Source organism: Malurus melanocephalus, unplaced genomic scaffold, assembly GCF_030028575.1.
Source record: "Malurus melanocephalus ecotype Western Australia unplaced genomic scaffold, MMel_1.1 scaffold_490, whole genome shotgun sequence".
Taxonomy (NCBI): Eukaryota; Metazoa; Chordata; class Aves; order Passeriformes; family Maluridae; genus Malurus; species Malurus melanocephalus.
The window spans coordinates 361,293-386,464 of record NW_026623722.1 but is presented as its reverse complement, the minus strand read 5'-3'; the positions used below and the strand labels follow the sequence as shown (position 1 = coordinate 386,464).

The 25,172-nt window shown below is 46.1% G+C and overlaps 1 protein-coding gene across 1 annotated transcript in view; it reads left to right on the top strand.

The window, feature by feature from the left end:
* Positions 1–283: 283 nt before the first annotated feature.
* The window catches only part of ABTB3 (ankyrin repeat and BTB domain containing 3), a 148,912-nt gene continuing 124,023 nt past the window's right edge, over positions 284–25,172 (top strand). The window contains exon 1 of the mRNA XM_057381083.1: positions 284–1,486. Within this exon, the coding sequence (XP_057237066.1) occupies positions 526–1,486 (961 nt within the window). The 5' untranslated portion in view covers positions 284–525. The remainder of the gene's footprint in view (positions 1,487–25,172) is intronic.

Genomic DNA, 25,172 nt, shown 5'->3' with positions numbered 1-25,172 from the left:
CCGCACCCCTCCCCGGTCCGCTCCGCTCCGCACCCCCTCCCGCTCCGCACCCCTCCCGCTCCGCTCCGCTCCGCGCCCCCTCCGGACCGAGCCGAGCAGCGCGGAGCGGCCCCGCGGAGCAGAGTGAGGCGCGGCCGCCGCAGGGCTCCGTCCCATTGGCCGCAGGGTGCGCTGCTTTGCATGTCCCCGCCCCCGCGCCGTCCCATTGGCTGCGAGCCGGCGGTGTTTTGCATGGCCCCGCCCCCCGCGCCCGCTGGCCGGCGCTGTGCTGCGGTGTCGGGCCGGCGGCGCAGTGCAGGAGCCGGAGCCGGAGACGGAGCCGGAGCGGGGCCGGCAGCGGGGCTCGGCCGGCGGCGGCAGCGGGAGGAGGGCGCAGGCAGCACCGCCGCTTCGCTGCCGTCTGGCGGACCGGGCCGAAGCGAAGCGATCGGCGGGTCACGCCGCGCCCCCTCGCTGCTTTCTCCCCCTGCGTTCCCGTGAGCCGCTCCCCGCCCGGGTCCCGCGGGTACAGCATGAAGTACGGCGATGGCCCGGAGAGGTAAGACGGCGGTGAGGACGCTGGAAGACCTGACGCTGGACTCCGGGTATGGTGGTGCGGCGGACTCGGTGCGCTCCTCCAACTTGTCGCTGTGCTGCTCGGATTCGCACCCCGCGTACCCCTATGGAGGAAGCTGCTGGCCGCACCTAACTGACTCCATGCACAGTCGGCACAACAGCTTCGACACCGTCAACACCGTCCTAGCGGAAGACTCCGAGGTGCTGGACTGCGCGGGGCAGCAGTGCTCCCGGCTCCTGCCCGACCTTGAGGAGGTCCCCTGGAGCCTGGAGGAGGTGGAGGCACTGCTGCTGCCGCCGCCGCCGCGCCGGGAGCCGCGGGCGCCGGGCGCCGCCAGCCCCGGGAGCCGGGATGCGGCGGCGCGGCTCTCGACGCTGGTGAGCCGGGCGCTGGTGCGCATCGCCCGGGAGGCGCAGCGGCTGAGCCTCCGCTTCGCGAAGTGCACCAAACACGAAGTGCGGAGCGCCATGGAGATCGTCCTGGGCTGGACGCTGGCGGCCCGCTGTACGGCGGCCGCCCTCAGCGCCCTCTCCCTCTACAACATGAGCAGCAGCGGCGGCGACCGCTTCAGCCGCGGCAAGTCGGCTCGGTGCGGACTGGCCTTCTCCGTGGGCAAGTTCTACCGCTGGATGGTGGACAGCCGCGTGGCCCTGCGCATCCACGAGCACGCCGCCATCTACCTCACCGCCGGCACCGAGAACCTCTTCCGCGACATCCACGCGCGAGTGCTGGCCGGCCCCGCCGCCCCGCTCCCGCCGCCCGGCCGCCCCCCGGCCGCCGCCGCCGCCGCCCCGGCCGACAAGGAGAAGGAGAGCGGCGAGGGGCCCCGCTTCACTCTGGAGGCGCTGGAGCAGACGGTCAACAACGACCCCGAGCTCTGGGGCTTGCTGCAGCCCTACCAGCACCTCATCTGCGGGAAGAACGCCAGCGGTGAGTGCGGCCGCCGGGCGGSACCGGGCGCCACCGACCACCTGTTGTGGCGGGCGGGCCCCCGTGCGCTCCCCCCGGGCGCTGGGCGCGCCGCCGCACCTGCCGCCGGGGCCGGGGGACGGCGAGGGAGGAGCGGCGCGGCTGCCCTTGCACGGCGGGGCCCGGCCCGGCTGCGGGAGGGCTGGAGGAGAGCTGCCGAGCATCCCCCGGCTCCGCTCTGCCCGCCGCGGCGTAATGGGCGTGAATTTAGGGGCAGCGGGCTGGGTGTCGTTGAGGGCTGGGTGAGAGACAGTGGTTCAGAGCTTCAGTTTTCCACAGGAAATGGCAGAAGCGCAGCTGAGCGCTTGCAGSCGAGATCAAACTTTTGTTACATATGCAGTGGTTTGGCCAGAGATTGCGTGGTTGGCGCTGAAATGCAGTCTTTCTGGACAGATTTCATTCGTGTTGCTGCATGTTTACCCAAAGCTTGACACAGATGCAACACCGTGATGCATCAACTTCCTGGGCATTTTTTCCCTTTGTTTTTTAAACGATGAAGCTAATATTTTTAATAACTTATCCATAGATAGAGTGGCATTCCAAAGTTGATGTTCCTTATTTCAGCTCCCTCTGTTTGTCAAGGAAGGGATAATGGAATGAGCTGTGTCTCAGGGAGGCAGAGTTAAAATAGGGTGTTTTTTTTTCCTTACCTTCTCCTAAGCGTGCACAGGCACATGCAAACACTTTTGTTAGGCTTAAATTCAAAATACCTGTCAGGCTGAGATGCAAATTTGGGGTGTGTGTGTGTGTGGAAGAGGAAGGGAACCGGGAGAACAAGGATAACTGGAAGCCTAGATTACGTCTACAGATAAGCCTTGTTAAGTTGTTATAGCCACAGAGGATGCATTACAGCTAGTAATCTATTGTCTTAAGGCACCTTTTATCCCATAAAATACCTAAAGGAGGATGCCAAATAGGAGCGAAAGAAAGGGGCAGGTACTGCTCCCTGCTGTAAATAGGTTTGGTTCTGTTCCCCTGGTGGTTTTACTCCAGCAGTGGATGTTCTCCCCAGAGGCTTTGCTGAACCTCCCTTCAAAACGCATCTGCTTTTGGGGGCTTGTGTGGCTGGACCCTGGTGCATTATTCCAATGCTGTTGCAGGCGGGCATGGCTTCCCCAGGAGTGCCACCGTGGTTTTTTTCCTTGAGTCCTGCTACTGTGCCTGTAGGTTTCAGATGGCACTGTGTTGCGTTTCTGACATTGCAGCACTGGCTGTGCAGGCTCCTACTGAGCCTTTCATTTTGTTCTGCGGCTCTCTCTAACTCCCTCTGTATCATCTTAGTGGATTTGAATGAATTTCATTCTGACCGTCATTTATCTCCCTTCTAGGGACACAAAACAGAATTTTCRTCTCCATTTTATTGTCGTTTTAGCTGCCACAAATCTCCTTGGTAGCTCAGTCCTGAGTTGAGCAAATAGCATTTTCCTAAGATGTTTGAATCAGACCCTAGCAAGTTGTCCATTTTGTTTTGCCTCACTCCCTATGTCTCCTGGCTTKCTACAAAAATGACTGTAATGTTGGTTTGCTTTTTAGCATCTTACGATACATAGTTTTGCATCCTATTAAATATATTTAGAGTTACAGGTGCAAGCAAGAGCCAGGCCTCCTTACATTTCTTTACTGCTGTAAATGTTTATTTAGATTTAATCCAAGGGTGTGTTGCCTAAAGTACTAAAGTACTTTAAAGCAGCCATTATAAACTATTAAACACATCAGCCTGTTTCTTTMTATCTGTTTATATAATACTCACCATTTTGATCTCTTGAGTGCTCCATGTTTGGTTACAAATGTTTCTTTCTCAGACAATTAAAAAAGGTGGGGAAGTCTGTTGCGAGAGATTATTTGACCAGCTTGAAAACTGTTGGGGCAATCTGTGGCAGGAAGCTTGGACTGCTGGAAGCTGCATCTCTATTTAGTGGCCTAACCACAAGTTCATCCTTCCTCTGTCCTGAGTACTTGAAACGCCATGATAGCACAACTTAACAGACTTCTTGCAWGTATTTGCATCTCTCCAGGAGAAGAGGGTCTCGTGCTGCTGAGGTTCTATCAGTTGTGGTGTCATTTCCCAGCTGGGTGGCACRTGAACAAACAGGAACAAACAGGATTTGGTCCATCTGGTGTGGACAAGACATGGTGGATGGGTCCTTTCTGGAGGTACCATGGCCCTTGTGATTTGAGTTAAGGTGGTGAATGGAAAACAGRCTCTAGCAGTATATAATCTGCAGGCGGGCTTTTGTGGAGAGGGGTGCCTTTCTCTGGAAGGCAAATGTCAAACCTCTAAAAATTTTCCAGGCTAAATTCAACATGTTAAAGTTCATCCAGACAGTGGAACAGGCAACCCATGGAGATCATGGGATGCAGATATGTGAGGAACTTGACTTTGTGCGTGATGCAGTCAAAGATTGCTCTAACAGTTTGTGAACATAAATGTTGGRAAAGATGGTCTGAGAATTGGCAAGACACAAACCAACCTTTCAGGGCTTCCCCGTAAGTTGTGCAGAGTGTTTAGTGGTTTCAGCTGAGGTTTTTCAGCCTGACATCATACTCTGTCATCTTGGAAGCTGCTGAATAAGATCAGTCTTGCAAGATAACCTTCTCCTTCCTGTAAATGATGGTCATGTGTCTTCAAAGATGTTTAAGCCAGTTCTCTGTGGGCTCTCAAGCCAGCTGAGCTTCTTTTGGGTATGTTTGGCCTGAAAACTTGGACAGCTGCCTCCATGGGAGCCCCACTGTGCRACAGGAGCATCCTCATTCCTCTTGCAGGGTTGAAAGCCTGTGGATGAAGGTAGTGGCAGTCCTTCATGTGTCTTAGGCAGCAGGCCACATGTCCTTGATAAGCYTCTTGATAACCTCTTGTGTGGGACAGGGGCAGGGATGACAAAGGCACAGGAGTACGGCAGCAGCTGCTGGCATATTGACTGAGCTTATCTTTCTCATTACTATATCAGAAAGAATAGACCTTAAAAGCACTCTGAGGTAGTAATTTCCTCCCTCCCCCAGAATTCTAACATCATGGCTAAATGAAAATTAAAAATGTTACATTTGGGATTTTACTGATGCTTAAATGTTTCTATTATGAGTCTGTCTGAACAGCGCAGTGCACGTTTTACATCCTATAACAGTTGCATGGAATGTTATTTCCCTTGGAACAGTGGGAGAAAAATACYGTGAGCTCAATGAAAGGCAGTAAAAACTGGCACCTCTGTGGTTTAAGCAAAATTATTTTAGTTTCTTTATTGCTCATCAAACCCTTACTTTTAGGCAAGCTCGAGAAATGCTTTGAGATGAATGCGAAGTTTCCCCAGCTCTTGGATCCAGTGCCAATCAATGGAGTAAATCAGTGTATGTTGTTTTAACAGAGGGACTTGGATGGCAGGTCCAAATAGCTCAAAGTCACCTACAGGGTGTTATGGAGGCCCTCTTTCACCAGGAGGAGAAATGGGATTAGGCAATGCTTACATTAATACAGAGTTAAGAAAACGGTTGTTCCTGTCTCAGTCTGGGGGGGAGGGATTGCAGGGAGGAGTTTTCTTTGGAGCAGTCAACATGCACAACTCTGCCTTGTCTATTTGTGAACCGCTTCTAAAAATGGTTATTTGGAGCTCAACTGCATCCCTGTGGTTTCTTCCTCTTCCTAATACTATTTAGAGAAGATCAAACTAGTTAAAAACCCAGGATTAGGTCAGGCTTTGCTGACACGTCACCTAACCTCAGTTTAACCTCAGCCTGTTCCTCCTAAGTCAGTCGAATTAGGGGGACTCCAAGCAGATGAACAYACAAATATATTAGCACAGCTTAACCAAATCAATAAATGCTTTTAAATTTTGATACATACGTATACATAAATGTGTGCATGCAGTGATCATACCCTTCTTTTACTGGTGAGCCTACTGTTATCTGTTACTTCTCTGCTTTCTGCTGTAATTCAACCGTTCAGGATGCCTTTATGGCCTTAGGGGCAGTGTAAAAAATCAATCTAAAACTTGTTTCAGCTAAGATGATAGAGGGATATTTGGGTGCAAAATGGAATTTTATGCCTTTTTCTTGGCCTATTTTTAAACTGTGATTTCAAGAATATCATTCCTCCCCATTATATGTGCATCACATTTTTTGCTGGTTTAAAAAAAAAAAAAGGAATACAGCTGAAGTTTCTTACATGTTCCAGTGTGTTATACTTGGAGATCTTTGCTGCTACATTTTTCTCATCTATTCCAGGGCACTTGAGTTCCATGCTACGAGATTGACATGAGTAGTGGTACATCAGATTATGTGTATTTTTGCTTGATTCTCTTACCTGACAACCTCCCAAGCAAATTTCCACAAACCTCTTTGAACAAGTTGAGAATTTGTCCTCTCTCCATACAGGTGGGAGAGGGGGACAAATTCCCAAATGGTAGAAGGTTTTGCCTGTTTGTGCTTTGYGGCCACTGATGCTGGTGGGAGCTGGGATGGCAGTGGGGAAACTGTGCTCCTTCTCTGGAGTGGGGTGGGTTGCTTTCATACCTTGTGTTATCAGGAATAGGACAGAAGGATRATGAGCTTGTGTGTGCTTGTTGAAGACCTCTTGCCTTGAGGGGACACCTTGAGAAGGGAGCAATGGTGGGACTGGTAGAGACCCAGTGGGAGGYTGGAGTTTCCCTGACTGACTGATGAACATTTGTTTCCCTCTGGATGATTTGATTCATGTAAGTTGTTTCAGTTATGAGTCTAACATTAAAAAAATATTAAAATCCTGGAAATGGTTATACCAGAAGCACCCAGGATGATCATAACGCTTATGTTTGCCAATACGATTATTCCTTTTGTCATGTTGGAAAGTACCTTAATAGCATTGATAGCCTTGGCCACACTAGGGAGTTTTCAGGCTTCATCTACATTACTTAGTTTCTGATGTAAATGAGGCTTTGGAATGATGATTGGGAAATGGGATTGTGTATACAAGGAGCATGTATGGGGAATAACAGTATTGTTTTAGCAGTGTGTTGGGCTCCTGTCTTTTTTGCTGAATGCTGACAGGCTTCATGGAGCCTTCCAGCTATCCTGTGAGCTGATGTCATGAGGTGCAGGTGAACATTGGGGACAACTTTGTGCTTTTCCTAATGCTGTTGCAAATGCTCTCTGTTCCGCTGCTCAGAGTTAATAAATATGAAAAAGACACCACTTTAGTGTGTTGGTGTTTCTGCAGTGTGTGTCATACCAAGCAGTTGGTTGACAGCCACAAATCTTCCACAGTAAATAACCAGTAGTGCAGTGGCTGTGGACATCTACAGCCTGAGCCTTTTCTCCCTTGTCCTGGTCAGGACTTGAGTTGTCCTGTCTCAGAGTTAGAAGAAAGCTTTATGGTCTACCCCTCACCTTGCCCCTAATGAAGGYGTGAAAGGAGAACACCCTACTTGATGAGATGACACCAGACAAGGAGAGAGCTGTTTCCTGTAGCACAAGGGTGTTGGGAATTAAATCCTCTGCCCAGAGTRATTTCCTCTGGCCAATATATAGTGCAGAAATGGGGGGCTCCTTTCAGGTGGCTTGCTGAAATTAGCAGCTTTCATGCAAAACGGGTCTGTTGCTGACTTAGCAGAGGCTGTACAGAAAAAGCGAGGAGGGGATGGAYGAAGGAGTTATAATCAGGCTATGTTTTCTTGCTGTGAAGCAGCAGCACTGCCACCATTCATGTCCCTGAGCAGGCTGGCATTCTGTGTACTCATGGGGGCTGAAGTGGTTGCTTGGTGGATGGTGGATCATATCTGTATCTGTTCCCTTTCRCAGTCTCCTCCTATTTTCCTGCTGCCTCAGTCCACCAGGCTGRGCTGTCCTGTCCCTTCGTTCTGTCTGCAGGCTGTTCTCCTTTGCCCAAGGTGGAGGCGTCTTTAGTGAGGCATAAGGAAGAAGTAGGGATTATTTTCTTTCTTTGCTTTTGTCCTTTTTTACTTGCTGACCAAAAGCAACATTCTCTGTATGAATCTGTAATTACAATTGTTGTGCACCTGATAAGCATGTTAAAGGTTTCAAAAGGTCTAATGAYAAATTGAAAATGACCCCAGAGCTTGTGTGGCTAGTTTAATCTCTGTTTACTTTGCCAGAGGTGTTCAATTGTGCAGCCTGAACAAAACACAGGCAAAGGACTGTGCTCGCTAAAGCCTCATGTGTGGTTGGTTCTTGGTCTGTCCTTGCTTTCAGGGATTTCCTGCGACAAAGAGTTTCTGTTAGTGGCCACATTTGTCTGTCAATGCATAAGCTTCCCATTTTCCCAGAAGGTAATATAGCTATCCTGCTCTTACAGGATGTGAGGAGATGCAGTCTGATGTCTAGTCAGTCCTTTTGCTTTCCATAGGGCTACATATCTCTTGTAAAAAATGAAAGCAAGGAGGGCACTGMTCAGGTGTAATGAGTCAGTGAGAGCACTSATCAGSTGTAATGAGTCAGTGAGAAGRGAGCTGTTGGCTCATTTTGACAGCAGCAGTGAGGGTCATGTTCCTGGGAGCAGCTGAAGATCAAAGAGCCACTGTTGGTGTGGATCAGTTCAGCAGCAYGGATGGGGCACAGGACACTGACACCTTGCTGAGGCTTGTCTCAGTTACTTGAATTAATTTAACCTGATGTACTGATGCTTTTGAACTGTACTGAACTGATGCTTTTGAGTCATCACATTTCCTTACCGTGGCAGTTTGGGGGTGAGGAGAAAGTTGTRCAGCATGGTTTATGGGATGTGACCATTTTCTTGGGCTCCATTGAAGAGATGCCTGTCATCTTGATGGTATTTTATCCTCTTCCTTGGTTCCTAGGCTGAGTTCATAGTAAACTGTACCCTTTTTTGGTGTAATCATCACTGAAAACAACCCAAGAGGTTTTAAAGCATGGTAAGAGGGCATCAAGTGGTAAACACATGGACCAGCTGGGAGKCTGAAAAGGTGCTCAAGACACTTGAAGTTTCCCACAGGGAAACTARGGAAAAGAAATTGTCTTTGACTTGGTTTAAACGATACTGGATTGGTAATAAGGAACAGGAAGAAAATGAGACCCTCTGTACCAACAGACCTCAGGATTGTGATTGGGTGATTGATCTCAGGTGGCAAAACTCAGGATTGTGATTGGGTGATTGATCTCAGGATGGTGATCAGGTGATTGATCTCAGCTGATTGAACTCAAGATTATGATCAGGTGATTGATCTCAGGTTATTGATCTCAGGATTATGATCAGGTGATTGATCTCAGGTTATTGATCTCAGGATTATGATCAGGTGATTGATCTCAGCTGATTGATCACAGGATTATGATCAGGTGATTGATCTCAGGATTGTGATGGGACTCATCATGTGATCATGTGCCTGATGAATGGAGCTGGCAGAGGTGGATAAGGGAGGAAGGACTCGTTGACCCCAGTTGGTTCCAAGCCATTTAAAAGCACAGTTTTAGAGCTGCTGTAAATCYGTGTGGGTGCTGGTGTGTGTGGTAAGTGTAACACTTGTGCTTGGTGGGAGCTTGGCTGCTGGGACGCTTGGGGACTGTGTTCTTGCTRCTGTGGTACTTCAGGCAGTAATGGATACTGATACTGGGCTCTTTCAGAAGATACATGGAAGCACAGGAGACAGGTATGAGCCTTTTCTCTGGTTCTAAGGCACTGAAAGCGAAAGTGCAGGGAGGGATCAGCGCTGCAGAACGTGTGGGAGGCGGCGGGATGCTCGCCAGGAGATAGGAGCACACGGAGGCGTTGCAGCTGAGCCGGGAGGGACTGGGAATACTGGGTCAGCAAATTCACAGCCTTACGTGGCTTTTCCAGAGCTTTTCCGTGGATAGACCTTGCTCGTGTAAACAGCACATGGACTTGATGCAGCCAGTAAAGGTCTTTGGGACAAGTGGTGATCTTCCCCTGGGAAGATTAGAGAAGAGAGAGGCCTTTCCAAGGTCTCAATTTCTGTCCTCRAGTGCTGTGGAGTAGCACCTGGACCTGCCAGGGTCTGAGGTTTTAAAATTAATACAACCACCCTGTTTTTAAACTGCACTGCTATGAAATATTGCTCCCAGGTGGGGGAAATGAGCAGGGCTGGGGTTGCAGCAGAGGTATGGTGAATACATTTGCATTTTCAAGATGGTCAAATAATTGAAGGAAACTTYGCATCCTGCAGTGTTTTGCACTGTGCCTGGCCCTGTGGTAGTTTTGGATAAACACTGTTGGGCTGTARTGCCTTTGCTTGTGTGTTGTATTTGGCTGTGATCAAGTTGCTACAGTCAGCAAAGGTTGGCTTTTTCTTGCAAAGAGCTGAGCAAGTCTTTCAAGGCTCTCTTTCGGTTGTTATCCAGCAGGGATTTTAAAAAATAGAGGTTGTGGTGCTGTGGGCCATATGTAGTCCCCAGACTGCAGGTCCTTTGGCCCAGATGAAGCATCTTCACTTCTCTGTCACCTCTAAACAGTGAGTGTGGCCGGCAGCAAGGCAAGCTGCCACTGGGGAGCTGGGCCAGRTGCCTGGGGACGGATGCTGGACTCCCAACCCTTCAGTGGGAAGAGCTGCCAGCAGAAATGAGAGAGATTTCAGAGGTCAGAGTCATTTGGCTACCCACTGAGATGCTTTTTTTGTGGAGAKTGCTAAAGTGATTTTTTTTTTTCTGTCATACTGGGGTATTTCTTTGCATGCCAGCATATCACAGAAATTAATTTCACTGAATCATTTATTGTAAGTCTGGGTAGGTAGATTATTTTGCCCTGGGTTGCCATATAGCAAAGACAACTGCTAAGAGCTACATGCAGGTACCTCTGATGCTGTTATTTCCCTGGATGCTTATAAAATAAAGGTCACAAAACTCAGTACTTTGGAAAAGTAACCTTGGGCTACTTGTGTTAACTTTTCTAGTGCATGTCTTTTGTGGGGTGCTGTATGATACAAGCTGTTCCAAAGGCAGCCCAATCCTGTAGTCCTTGTTTGGGCAGCATTCCCTGTGATTTTGGTGGTAAAGACAGCCTGTCAAACACCAGAATAAGCTTTTGCATATTTGGTAACAAATTAAAGAAACTCCTGAGTCAAAGCTGTAGGCTCAGATTTTGCTTTGCTTAAGATAAGCTTTTCCAAAACTGAAGACGAGTATCAGTACCTCACTGCAGAGGCTTATTCCTAATTTGAAAGGATTTTTTTTCCATTGTTTTACTGATTAATGGTGTTCAGCTTAAAGATTGCTTAGTGCTGCCTGTGAGGCCTTGTGCTACCTGGCTCTAGCCTACTTCTGCTGGCCCACATGAGAAAAATTCTAAAAATAGGCCAGCAGTGGAGGTTTTCAAAAGTAAATTAGATTTTAAAAAGAAGAGGTTCAGTTTAACTRTCTGGCATGCTCTCAGTAAGGAGGAGGAAGAGTTTCAAAATACACAATTCCTCTAACATGGGAAAAAACCCAACCCAAGCATAAAGTCCCTCAGTAGTTAGGAGCTGCTGTTGCTTTGCTGTTGTGCTTTACCTGTTTAGTAGTTCTTTATACCAGTGTGCTCACAAAAGAATTGCCTTGTGCATCAAATGTTTCTGGAGAATGAAAACAGTTTTGCAAACTTGGCTGAGTGCAGGGGAAGGCACCAGCAACGTGCAGGTTCTTTTAAATGAAAAATACCYGCCTGTGTGAATGCATATGAATCCTTACTTCCATCTTAAAGACTAAGATGGTAAATGATGGGTAAGACAAGGACTAGTTTGAAATATTTTACAGGTTTAAATGTGGGAAGGAGTTAGACAYCTATGTAATGCAAAGGATGCTGAATTTAGGTAGCAATGTTCTTCCAGCAGAATGCTGGGAGCCAAGATAAGTCWGTGATGCTGTCTGTCTGACACACTCCAGCAGTTAAACTGTGGTGGCTGAACGCTTCCAAAGCAAGATAAAATACAACAGGAGAAAAACAACCTAGCCAAAACTCATAACCCATTAAGCGTGCAGATAGTCTAACTGATYTTCAGGAAGGATATGGGCTGTCACCTCTCTTCAGCACATAGAAACTGCCTGTGCGTGGGATAATTGACAGGTTTTATAAGGAGAGCTGTGGTGATGAGAGCCCTCAAAGCACCAGAGCAGATGGGGATCCTGATGTCTGCCGCCTCTGACCAGGGATGGCATGGGGAGAGACAGGAGATGGAGCTTGAGGTTATGGAGGGACTCAGGTTATCAGATGAGTGGGAGAACACTGCCTTATCAGTGCTGGTGAGGTCCTAATTACAGACTGGGTGAGGTGTGAGGCAGGAGCTGGTGAGTCACAAAGTGTTTTCTAAGGTTTGGGGCTGGCCCTGGATGCTCAGCCACTATCACAGGTGACTTCTTTCATTCTGAATGAGGAGACAAGGCAAGGTTTTCCTTTGGATGGGACCCCATCACCCTTATCCCCACCTTTCTCAGTTTGAGATTAGATGGCTCTGATTTGCCCAACCTAGGGCTATGTTTSGGGACTCCCTGGAAGTTTACCTGGAACCAGGCTGCTGCCTGCTTTAATAGCTGGTTCTCATGCAAACACACCCAAACTGCAAAACTGGCTACAAAGCTGCCTGCTGAGCAGATTTAGACCTGTACCATTGACTGCTTGTGCAATCAATGTTGTTACTTCTGACAGTGGTGSTAAGATGTCACTGTCTGGACGTGCACATACTGAGGTCTTTAGAGTCTGGTAGGGTCTGAGTTGGATAAGTCCCTGGGAAACATCCTTTTTGGGGACAAGGACAGCACTTAGAGGGAAGAAGTGTTAAAAAAAATGAGGACTTGTTAGTTTAGTTCTCCCCTTGACTGASACTTGAGAAGCATCATTGGGATGAGTTCTGGTTTTTCTTTCTTTAGAGGTTTGCAGTGCTGTTGGCATTGCATTGATACACAGAAAAAGTTGTTGATGCTGAAACGCAAATGTTGGCCATGGTATAAGGAAAAATGAGAACAATTCAGCACCTCACATAAAACATCCTCTGAGCCTGGAGAAATTAGTTCAGTTTCATAGCCTGATTTCCAGAAAGAGAAAGAACAGAGCAAACAGCAGAAAAGATAATRAAATTTGGGGGAGCCCAAGGGGACTATTTCTGTACAATGATGGTCAACYAGAGTGGTGTTATTTGGTCTGAAAAGAAGGCACCTGGGGAAGCTGTGATTGCACCATGCAAGGGACTGACTGCAAAGTGGGAACTGAGCAACTGCTGAATTTTTTTTGCAGAGAGCCAGGATGCAAGACTGAAAGAGTAAATYCAAAGTTACTCTAAAGAGCCCTCTCCTTTTCCCAGCATTTATGGAAGTTTATAATTGCAAAGGAGTGACTGGGAAACAATGTGCTGGGGTTATAAACATGGAGACTGGTTCTAAAGATTATATTAATCCTATATTAATAATTGCAGAGGAAGTACTGGTTTGTGTTTTAGTCAAAGCTTTGCTTGGCCAGCCTTTGCAGTCATTGCACAAGATGTGGTGGGTGTTGCTGCCCTTTGTGCTGCAGAGCCATTCGCTGCTGATGGGCACTGCAAACTGTTTCCTGCAGTATCACACGAATAACCTTTATTGCTTTTAGTAGTCCTGTGAATGAGTAAGAGCTGCAGSACTGAATATTTTACTGTTCTGAGCTCCTTTTATGATAACTTCTTTAGGTTTTCCTTTGCCAGTTTGACATGGGCAACTCTTGCAGAGTTTCATATGTGCTCTCCTCATGAGGAGTGGTGACCTTCTGGAYACCACTCCTTTTCTTTCCCCTTAAGTTCAAAGAAGTTCTGTATTTACATAAGCAGCTTGCTTGCTAATTTACTGCTTTCTGGCATAATCTCTCTTGAATGCCTTTCTGAAAATAGCCTGTCCAGATGAGGTAAAAATATTCACTGTCGAAGCAGAGTATTTAGAAATAGCTGTAATTTTGAGTTGTATCAAGTAGAAACCCAAGTCTTTGCAGTTGATTAGGGACAGGTGCTTTAACTTCTTCTGCAGCTGTTTTTTTTAGGTTGTTAACTGGAATTTTTGTCCTACTGGAAAAAAAAACAAACTCCAAAGCAAACCTCACTAAATTTGGTATCAGGACTATAGCACAGTGAACTTGCTGTAAAGCAGAAAGCAGGATGCAAAGCACCACTTCATTGTACTGGATTGTTACATCAATAATGTAGTAATGTAATTTCTTGGAGGGAAAATAATGGGCTCTAACGATGTAACTGGTGTGTTTACTGATACTGTAKCACAATTAATTGTGGCTTTCTTGCAATTAAGTGCTGCAAACAATTTCTGTTAAAAGTGGATGCAGGGCATTTGAGCTCAACTTCCTTCATCCAAGGAGATTATCCCCACTCTTTTGGGATGATCCACAGAAAAATCAAAAAATGTACATCATTAATTGAAAATTCTGGGAGTGGGTTTCCCTGTTGATTACATAGTGGCATGCCAGAGGTTGGTGCACTGCTTCCTTGGACCCATGTGGGGACTGAGCTGGGGGAGAAGTGCCTTGGAGGGGCTTTGGGCTTCAAGGCTTTGCCTGCAATTATTATTGTTATTGTGGATAACAGGACTGAGCTCTTGGTGGGGATCTGTCATCTTTCTGACATTGCTGGATTGCTCTGAGAGGCTGGTGGTGCTTGGCTGAGTGCTGTACCCTCAGGGAAAGGTTTGGTCTTGCTGAGAAAAACATCTGGTGGCTCCTGGTGTGGGGAGAAAGCYCTGGGGGAAGGCTGAGCAAGCATGAGACTCCACACTTCATCCAGTTGTGGCCAAAACCCAGGGGTGAAGGGTGGCCACATATTTGGGTTGAGCTGGTGAATGCTGTTTCTGTGTCATTCAGTGCACTCCTGTGTTGCTTCTCCAATGCCTGAYAAAACATCAGCCTGCTGCCAGCCTTCCCTTCCATGGGGGAAACTGATACAGGCTTTCCTAAATCTTTGGTTTTCACAACACTTGGAGTTGTCAGTGGCCATCCCAGAGGGGATGGGAATCTGAGCTGGAAGGTTGCTGGGGGATGGGGGAGGAACTGGCAGGCGTGTGCAACCACGCAAATCTCATTTTCTTAGAAACTAGGTAAGAAATGCAACTTCCCATTTTGCAAGGATTTTGATAAATGGGTGTGCATGTGCTTATTCATATTTCTTGTAAATGCCCTGAATAGTCAYGCTTGTGTCACATACAGAAGACAGAGACTTAGAGGAACTGCAGCTCTGGCTCCTGGTAATGGTGGTTTATAGGCACCCCCAAGGATCCTGATGTCTTTGGCAGGCAAAGCTCTCCCTGGTTTTGTATTYGTGGATTCCAAGGTGTTTTCCTGCTTTCTGTGCTATGTACTATGGGTGGGAGGGGATAGAGTACGGAGGCAATAAATTTCTGAAAGTATTTTATAATGTGCTTTTGTCCCCCACTTTGAAACTAAATAGGATGTTTATGAAGATATTTTAAAYGACTGTTTTTATTGTCAAGATTTGGAAGATTTCTTAAGTGATATGAAATTAAATAATTATTCAGTTTCATATTTTAATTTGTTGTAAAAGAGCCAGAATGATACATTTAATCATTCTGTAACCACCCACTTTCAGAACTGTTTTTATCTGATCTTTTTACCACAGAAGATAATTGACTTATACAAAACTAAGTATTTTCTGGTAGCGGGTTTCTTGCTTTTTAATATGTATGTGGCAGCTTTTCTTTAAAAAAGACTGTRCCAGGGAGAGGTCATACTTCAGTTCAAGCAAGTGACAGGGAGCATTTAGAAAGTGGGACACTGCAAGTAGCAGAGAGAAACAGTCATAAGTATCTGTGTGATGTGRGCTTAGGACTGGGATTTACTGGGAAGATTTCCCATTGCTTTACCTGAAGAGAGGAGCTCTCCCTTTCAAGGGAGTTGCAGGAATTTTACTGGTAGCACTTTGTGTTGATAAACACCTCTGCCTGAAGGTGCTGTGTACAGACAGATATTTAATGTACTGTAGACAGAAATCCCCAGGGGAATGGCAAACKGGTGGTGGTGGTGAAGCTTCCTCCCTGGGAACAAAGGAGCTTCTTACGTGCTTGGGCCGTGGGCCAGGCTTATTTTCTCTTSGATTTGCTACATGAATTTGGTGTCAGCTTTCTTCCAAAGAATACAAAATCATAACTTATTTTATTTATAGAGCTGTGTGATTTATACCCTGAGATATGTCTCAGTGGTTTCCAATTACAGAGAAGGATGGAAATAGTGGTTGATTTTTCCCTTACTCTGTCTGTAGACTTTGAGCAGCAGGTCCCAGCCTAAAACTCCACAGCTGSTAATGAAAACATGATTTAGTTTCATGGCTTCAAGTATTACTGCAAACCTTCCCGAAATTTCTGCTCCTAATATCTGATGGTGTTTTACTTTCTTAGTCTTATTATTATTGTGAGAGAAATTGTCTTCAGTTTCATTTTGGTAAATACATCATCAGGCAGATCTAGTGGYTGAGAAGTGGGAAAGATCCATTGAAGTCAATATAACTGTGTTTAAAAAAAAAAAAGGAGAAAATTAAAAAACCATCCACCGAATGAGTCTGTGGCCAGGTATCCTCTTGAGTTACTGAGAGCTGACCTAGATGTATGTATTTGTGTTAATCACTGTGTTTGACTGTGCTTTATATTTCCCAAGCATGCTTGTTGGAGAAAAACATCTTCTATTTGAACTTTACTATAATACTTTGCTGCTTAGACAGTGATAGCAGCTTTTGTGTTGAAGCACTGCTGTTAGTAGAAGCTGTTGATAGAAGCTGTTGATGGAAGCTGTCTATACAGCACACACACTTGAAATGAGTGGCTGGTGGGGACATTAGCATGGAGTGTCACTGCTTTGACGTGCCACCCGTTTTTTAGGGCAGCTTAAGGATGGTATCCAGGTACAGCAAATACTCTCCAGCCTGTTGCCATCAGGTTACCAGTGCCTTCTTCCAGTGAATGCGAGCGATTTTCCGACAGGGAATCATTTCAGGGAGTCTTGCTGCCTCAGGGTGCTGGATAAGCTGACAGCTAATGCCAATTTGCCTCTGGTTTACATGTGTAAATGTAGTGTTGGGAAACACCAGCTCCCCAGAGCATGTACAAACCAACCTTGTACTTGTGCTGAAGTTTGCTGTCACCTCACTGTTCATGCAGGAGAGCACCAGTGGCAAGTGCAGCTGTAACTATCTGTGGAGGGAGCTTTGGTGCAGCATCAGCTCCCTGGCTGTGGGAGCCTTTTCCCTGACTGTTGGGAAGCTGCAAGAGATGTAAAGCAGGGGCAGGAACTGCCTTTGCATAGGGAAATAGTGCATCTCCTGACATGCCCAGCCTGGCTCGCTGCCCTGCACCAGCTTTGGGCTCTGCCAGGTGGAAACCATGCAGGGATTCCAGGGAGTTGGGGTCTCTGTGTGCCCCTTTTTCTTCACTGTGAGTGTGGGGATACTTTTGGGCTGGTAAGGAGATGCTGTGTTGGTGTCTGGCTCTCTGTCTCTGTGAGCAGGATTCCTGCCTTTGATCTTTTCAAAGACAGCATCTTGGAAGTACAAAGCAAGCGTTCAAGTGCTTTGACTTCTTGCTCTCCCTTGCAGAGCCAGACCACTCCTTCCAGCCCTGTGCACTGTGTAGACAGTTCTGAAGCCCATTCCTTCCAAAGACATGGAGCCAAGATGAGGATGTTTGGAATCCTCTGTGCTCAGAGGTGCCCTTTGGTGCCAGCACCACGTTCCCCAGGTTGGCAATGCTGGGAGCATCCACCATCCCATGTGAGGGTCTTTCACGAGGTCCATGAACTCTGGATGTTTTCCAAGACTGCAGCAGGGCCTCTGTGCAGCAGCTGGTCACATTTGGAAACTCTGCACCTTTTTATGGCAGCAGAGGGAACCAGAAGGCTTAACAAGTCCTGTTGGCTCCTCCAGAGAAGGAAGGAGGGATTTATGGTCTTAAAATAAAAGTAATAAAAAGCCAGATATGTTTTCTGGCTTGARCAAAGTGAATGCCTAAACTTGGAGGAAACTGAGGGCAGATTTATGCATCGTGTGTTGTCCTGTACACATGTGAGTAGTTCCTTGAGAGAAAGTAAGAGTTAAAGGAAGTGGCAAAAAAGGGTGGATCCCTGCAGGAGTAGCAATTACCATACTGTGAGAACATGGGACATTGCCCTTTCTGTTCTTGCACTTGTGCACTGAACCTCAGAAGATACCTGGAATCTGAACAACATTTCAGGCCAAGACATCTATCCAGAAAAAAAAAAAAAAAAACCATGTGCAAGGGGGAATAACCTCCCTCTCCTGAGAAGATGCCTTTTGGGTGTCAGGATCGATACCTGTTCCTGAAGCAACACTGACAGACTCTTCCCTTGCAATGTATGATTAGTCCTCTCTGGGAAGCAGAGGAGTGCAGTGTGCCTGGATGAAGGTACGTGCGTTTGCAATTGTAAGCATCTGAATTTGACTGAAATTTAAATGTCCGCATTTGTATTTGATTGCAGTCTGCTAGCCAGCAGCACTGTRGAAATTAAGAGATCTGTTTGACCAGCTAAATTGAATTTCAGTTTGGTTGTTCAGGCATACTGCAGTGAGTGGCTTTCATATTGACTCAGCACCGCCCCAAAATGTGGGTAGCAGATGTCTTAGATCACTTCTTCAGTGGGGCCAGCTGTTGAYATGGCTCAAAGGAAAACAGGCAGTTATTAGTTGCATGGGTTTGGCAAATGACASTGTGCTGCCTGCATTTGAAAACCTGGCTCTGCATCCACCTCCTGATTTGAGAGGTGTTGGTGGTACCTGAGGCTGCTCCTTCCCCTTGCAGGGTGTGAGCTGGTACAGAGCCAGCCTTGTAGCAAATACAATTGTCAGCAGCACTGAGGCTGTGAATTGGGAATAGTTCTGTCCTTGCAGCATCTCAGTGACATGCCCATAATTGCTTCTGTAGTTGTTGTAGATGTTGGGTTTGTGATCTGTGACAAAAGACAAGGGAAGCAGGAAGGAATGAATAATGTTCCTGTGACAGAAGCATTGTCTGAATTCCTGTGTGGAGTGAGTTCTGGAGGCTTATTCCAGTCCTCCTCTTTTGTGGCCCTGCACCAACTGAACTCCATGGCAATTACTTTCCCTCTCTGTGCTCTTCCTCATTGTACCTTGAGTCAGGTAATCCCATGTTTCCTGATAGGCTGGCTGCAAGTCCCTGCAGTTTCATGACAGTGGGTGATAGGACATTGGGTGCTGCCCTCTGCCATGCTCACTCCTCCATAAGTCAAGGCTAGGTTGATTTTGAGATTGACACAGAAGAGGGATAAAACCCACTTATATTTAATGTAATATTTGCAAAGCAGTGTAGTCAAACCCTACAGTGAATCTGCTGCACAGCTCTCCTCCCCCTCCTTTAAGGGTGCAGCTTTGCTTGGTGCATCACAAGCAGCCTGGATGTTCCTCGACTGTCACYGTGGTGCATCCTTCAAATAAATGTCTTAAACTGTCAAATGTTGGGAARTGTAACCTTGTGCCTGTTTCACCAAACAGGAGGTTGTGGGAGTAACAGTGTCACATACCATGTGTGGTGCAGCATGTTACTGATTATTGTACATTCCATACATTCTGACTTGCATTTGTTACTAATTAGGAATTACCGTCCTGTTGGTGGTCTCTGGTGKTCCCTGTGTATCATCCATAGGGTAAACATCTGCCAGAAAGTGATGTTTCCCCCAGAGTAGAGCTAAGCAGCCATGTCTCCCARCCTCCCTGCAGTTGTCCCAAAGTTCCAGACTTTCCTGGCTTGAATGTGAAATGCCTACAGGCATAGCTGTGAAGAGTTACAGGCAGCCAGAGCTGCTGTGAATCATGACCTATTGCAAAGGAAAGTTGGGAATGCCAGGCTGTGCAGTCCAATCCTATCAAGAATTAAAAGAGGTTTTGAAAATAGAAAGCAAGTGTGGGTATAAATGGTAAATTCTTCAATGTGACCTGTAAAGCTCTGTAAAAAGGGAGTTGTTCCTTTAACAATGTGCAAGCAGCAACAGGAAAGGAAGCATTTAGCAATGTACTTTCTTTCTTTCTTTAAACCTCTGAAGCTCTGGGAAGCAGCAGCAGTGGGCTGTCCCCACTGTGTCCTGGTGTCCCAGGATGCCCTGATGTCCCTGGTACCCTGCTGGGTGATTAATCTACCCCATAAGTTCCCGTGTGATGGTGATTGTGTATTATGAGGTGCCTACAGCTTAGCCTGGGCTGTGATAATGCTATTTCATATCCTTTTGAGATAATATCTACAGAAATGTTTTTAGAAATTGTCAAAAAAAAGTGTTGCTCTTTCTAAGCAGTATTTTTCCATCCTTTCCAAATCCATCCTTTTTCCAGTGTGTCGAGAGGTGAACTGAGTGGAGATAATTGCTGTAGCCATATGGGCCTGCAAGCCAAGTGGATGCACTCCATGTTCTGGTATTCTAATTTCTGAGTTTGTGTCAGTGCTGCTGAAAATAGTTCTTTCTTTAGATGCTCTTGTTTCTGGTGCTTTGGGGTGACACTAAATGTGTCACATAGCATTTTGTAGCTTTTAACTTCTGCAGTTTGGCTTCTGATGGTTGAGTTACTGTAATTTTCTCTTGATTTTCCTTCTGTCCTGTCTTTCAGCTGGGAAGAAACTTGAGGTGTGCAGAGACAGGGAAGGAGCCACAGAAGTTCATTTCTAACTTAGGCCATGAAACTTCTGATTAGTTAGATCTACTGAGTATGGTCATCTGGGTTAGACATGAAGTGTTATCATGTATAACATCTGACTAGGCCTGGGATGGGAAGGGAAGAATTCCATCACCCGCTGCAGCACCAGTGGAGGGGTGAAAATAGTATACAAGGGGTTTTGCTCCATTTCTACTTAATTTTGTGCATCATAAATGGGTGCTGAATATGTGTCGTGCATGAAGYTACTTCAAAACACCATCACACCACGCAGCTGGTTAAAAGAGCACTTTCACCATCCTGAAAGTCCATGTACTGCCACTGGAAGATAGATGCTGATACAGGCTCAARGTTATTAAAACCGTATTTCCAAACACTTTCCTTCCCTCTTAGTGCTCTGCTTTCCCAGTCCTGTCACCTGCAAGAGGCCCTGGTGTTAACCAGAGCCATGGATATTGCAAAAATGTAGGAAATCAAGACTGATGGTGTGGGTACCTTCCTCCTGCAGCTCTCTTGGTGATGTGATTGGTAGGACAGCCAGTGCTGAGTCTTTGTGCCACYAAAGGACCTGGATTTCASCATTGTAGTGCAGGGATTTCTTAAYAGAGTGTGGCCAGTGTCTCCCAGTGCATCTCCTGGCATTGCCCATTCTGGAAAGAACGCTTGGTGGTTGCTCTTGGAGAAGGAATCCCAGGGACTTCACTGAGAGAGGAAAAGGCAGCTAAAAAGAGGAGTGGGGAACAGCCCAGCTTTTGGTAATCCCTGATTAAGCCACTTGGCMCCAGGCTTATCCCTGAGCTGCTGATACAACAGTTGGAAATAGCCTCTCTGGAAGGCCTGGGACTTCCCAAAAAGTCGTGTTAAGGGTTGACTGCTGAAATTCCTCCCCCTCCAGCCATCACTCTGGGAATGCCTGTCACCTCTGAGCMGTGGGGTGGGGGATGAAGAGATTTTCACAGGGGCCATGAACTCTGTAAAGAATGGGTGAGCCTGAAKAAACTTGTTTTCCTGATCCTGCCTCAACAAGGTAAGCTACCTTTTGAAAATACACAGCAGGCACTGGTAGTTACTTTTCCGAGAAACAGAAATGACTGCATTGTGGGGTCTTTGATGGGTTTTGCAATCCCCTGGAACTTTCCAGAGCTGTAGAGCAGGTCACACACTAGCTCTGGAAARTGCCAGGTGTTGGGTGTTTAAGTCCCACTTACGAGGCAGAGGGATTCACTTCAGGAAACTCCCCACCACATTCARTGTACAGTTCTTAATTATGGAGTTATGGGATGCTATGGGTTGGAAGGGACCTTAAARCACATCTATTTTGACAGTGCTGCCATGGGCAGGGATAATAATGATGATGTTGCAGGGAGCTCTTGCCTGCTGGTGTTRTTAGGGATGGTTTATTTACGGAGTATCTCTGCAGGCAGTGCAGGCAATGTCAAATAAAAAGSAATTTTGAGGTAGGGTGCCGACAGAGGAGCTGTTTGGTTAAGTGCCAGGGAGTCTGCACCCTGGCAGCTTGATCTGAATACTAGTTTACCATAACCTATAGAAATCTTTATTTGAASCTGCTTAGGACTTTTCATCTATTGTATTTTATCCCCCTGATCCTGCCTTGCTGCTAAATATTGCTATTTTTCAATTATGCATGAATTGCTCTTTTCTCCCTGAACTATAAACAAATTTCCTCAAAGCCCCTACGCTTCCTGAACTTGCTGATCCTCTTGGTGGCATCTCCCCAGTTGTGCCTGTCTTCCTACCCCCATCCCCCCATCCTAAACCTGCAGCCTTTGACACCAAACTGCTTTTGGGGAGTGTRCATGTCAGCCTTGGCTTCCAGCTCCACTGTGGTGGCAGGGGGATGTTATCCAGGTTTACACTGCTGTAGCTGAGCACAGACTATGATTTAGGACTTCCCCGTTCCCTCTTGTTTTTGTGGGATTATTGTTGAAATCTATCTATTGTTCCATGTATGTTTCYAATCCTATAGGAATAAGTAGTAAAGATTGCTTAATTAATCTAGGATTCATTCCCCCCAAGATATGTTTCTATTTGGAAGACATTTGGGTTTCTCTGGGCAGAATCATTCTTTATTGRACTTTTCTTTTACGCATTGTGCTGGTTTATGTTGTGAATTTTATTTCTTCTAATAAAGCAGTTGATTGGAATTTCCTAGCTCTGTGTCTTAGCCCATCCCTGTGTCATATCTCTTTTCTATAAACTGTTTATCTCCAGACTGCTCGTATCTTGCTAGTTCCATATGAGCTCCAAGACTGCTCAACAGCAGTTTTATGGTCTTGGTGTATATTTGATTTCTTTAGATCCCTTCTGTGCATGTCATTTGGTCTTATTGAGTTGTAAAATGGTAGGCTAAATTTACCCCATCAGTCCATTGACTTCAGTAGATGTTTGCTATGGAAAGAATTTGGCACAGTGTTTAAATGGATATACTTTCAAATTTCTTGGTGGTTTTTTTTTCTGGACTTCTCTAAATCATGAATTTTATCTCTTGTTAAATACTTTTGTGTCCTTTGTGTGGAGCACATAGGAAAATAACTATTGAGTGCTTCATCCATCTGGATTCTTGTTATGTGATCCCCTGTCTTGTTGAACAATAGACCCATTCTCTCCTCTGTATTTTCTTTGGTTATATTTATAAAAACATATACCTGTTTCCCATTACTCTTTCAAGCTAAAAGCAAACAAAAACCTTACTGTTTGTTCCCTTAACATTATACCTTGTAATGTTTTACCTCCAGCTTATATCCAGACTTAACTTCTTTCTTTTCCTCTCTCATTTSTTTTCTCATTTGAGAAATGAGCTCGCCAAGAGCCAGGGAAGCCATTTATTATGACCCACTTGTTTCTCTCTGGCAATAGAATTATTTTTGCATGTATTTCTTCAGGTTAGCCTTCAGGATATCCYATCCTCTGCATTCTGAAATGCAGGTCACTATTTGCTCAAATTTTTGGTTGAAGATAAATTTGTTTTCCTGAAGAGAGATTGTAAATCCTTTCCTTAGTACTTGGTTCACGCAAAAGGGTCACCAAGATTTTTCTTCCAAGGTTTTTAGTAAACACTTTCCTCCWAGAACCAAATTTAGCTTTACCTCATGTCTCATTGCATTTCCCATTGAAATGTGTTATTGTTRCCTTCACAGTTCACAAAGTCCTCTGACCTATATATTACAGAATGGCAGGTCTTTTCCAAGAGCTAGCTCAGCAATTAAAATTTCCCACTGGCACAGATGGTTATGATAATAGGACATCATRTATTTATATATAGAGAAAGTGAGAGAGGAGAGAGAGCACTCCTACACTTTTCAAAGCAGTGTACAAACATTACCTAATTAACCCTAATAACAGCTCTGCAAGGAAATTAAAAGGGATTATTCCCATTTTATAGATGGATAAACTCCGAAAGTAAACTAAGTGACATGCCAGAGGCCAGCACAAAATGTCATTTTTAGGGGTGGGATGAGATTTAAGGACCAAAAATCCATCCTGGGAAAGCTAGTGTTCAGTAGAGCAGGCTGCTGAATGCCAGGGGAGGTCTTTCCAGAAATCCAGCTGCTTGCTACCTTTTTATGGTTTCAGATTGTCCCTGGCGTGCTCATTTATTTACGAGTTAAAATCATTATTTTCAAAGCGCGTCCTTTGCATGGCTTGCATTTGTCATCACCCTGAAACCAGAAGAGGTGCTTGGAGCTGGAMGTTTATTTTCTATCCACATTTTTTGGTGATGAAAACAAGCACATTTGTGTTGTGGCTGCACTGAGGACATCCATCTGGTTTCAGTGCAGGGAGCTCCAACACCATTTTCTGTGTGTGGCTGCTATGGGAGTTAAAATACAATCACTGAGGCTGTTGTTGGAGGCTTCAACCTCCTGGGGGAAAAAAAAAAATAAAAATTAGTCGACTCCTGCCTTTTTTTTGTCACCTCATCCACTTCACCCATGTGGAGGGTTGTGTCTCCCAGTCTCATGGATTTGGTCTACCTAATGAAATAAAATGTGGAATCCAGTATCACTTGCTTAATCTTGTCTTATCTTGCCCTGTGAGTTTTGCTGTGTGAGAACTGGACAGAAGTGTTGCTTCATGTTGTCAGCTGCTATTTTTAACTTGTGCAAGCAGCCCTGTAGATAACCTGTACACTTGCAACCATCCCTGGAATGTGTGTTTTTCAAATAACCTTCATCTTGAGAAGCATATGCAAAATCAGATGCAGAGATCAGGAGTATTTTGGAAAATGATGGTGGGGTTTTGAATGTTGGTTGGTTTTAAWTTCAGGTAACCATCTGGCTGAACACCTAAAAATGGGATAATACAGTGTTTACTCTCTAGTTATCAATCTCTGGCAGTGGCAATAGTGAAACTGCTCCTTGGGGAGTTGTCCTGGTGAGGGCACAGCAGGAKCATTTGAATTGGAAATGGTTGTGCTAGCAGAATTTTTCTGTGCATAATGGAAACTACAGCAGGGAGCTGGAGGAATAAAAAACAACCCAGGTTTCCTTCTCTGCGATGCCAGTGTCGTAACTTAGAATGCAATGCAGCCCGGTTTATCTCTTGTTGCACCCTGAAAACAGGGAAGTAGTGCAGAGCTGTGCTGGGTGATGAAGGACTCTTGCTCACTGCCCCAYCCTCTGCACAATAGAAATGCATTCTCAGCAGCAGGGATCTGCAAAAATCCCAAATCCCTCCTAAAGCCATTGCTGCCCCTGTGTCTGGAACATGTGCAGGGGTTTCCCTTGCTGCTGGGGGAAACCTGGCTTGCCTTCTTGCTGTCAGCTGTGGACAGCTGAAGTTTTGTTGTTCTTGTGTTTTAGAAAGAGGGGAGTTTTTCTGGCAGTCAGGGGGAGTAGAACATCCATAGATGCCCTGGGAGACTGTGCTGGCTGTGAGCTTGGGAGAGGGTGAGGGTCTAAAACTGCTGCCTGGAGCCCTGCCCAGGCTCTGGGTGGCTGCAGCCAGCAAGGGAAGAGGCAGAAAGCGGGGAGCTGGTGAACTTCAGGAGAGTTTGTGCCACAGAGCAAAGCAGGGAGATGTGAGGATGCACTGCAGTCTCCCCTGAGTCTCCAAAG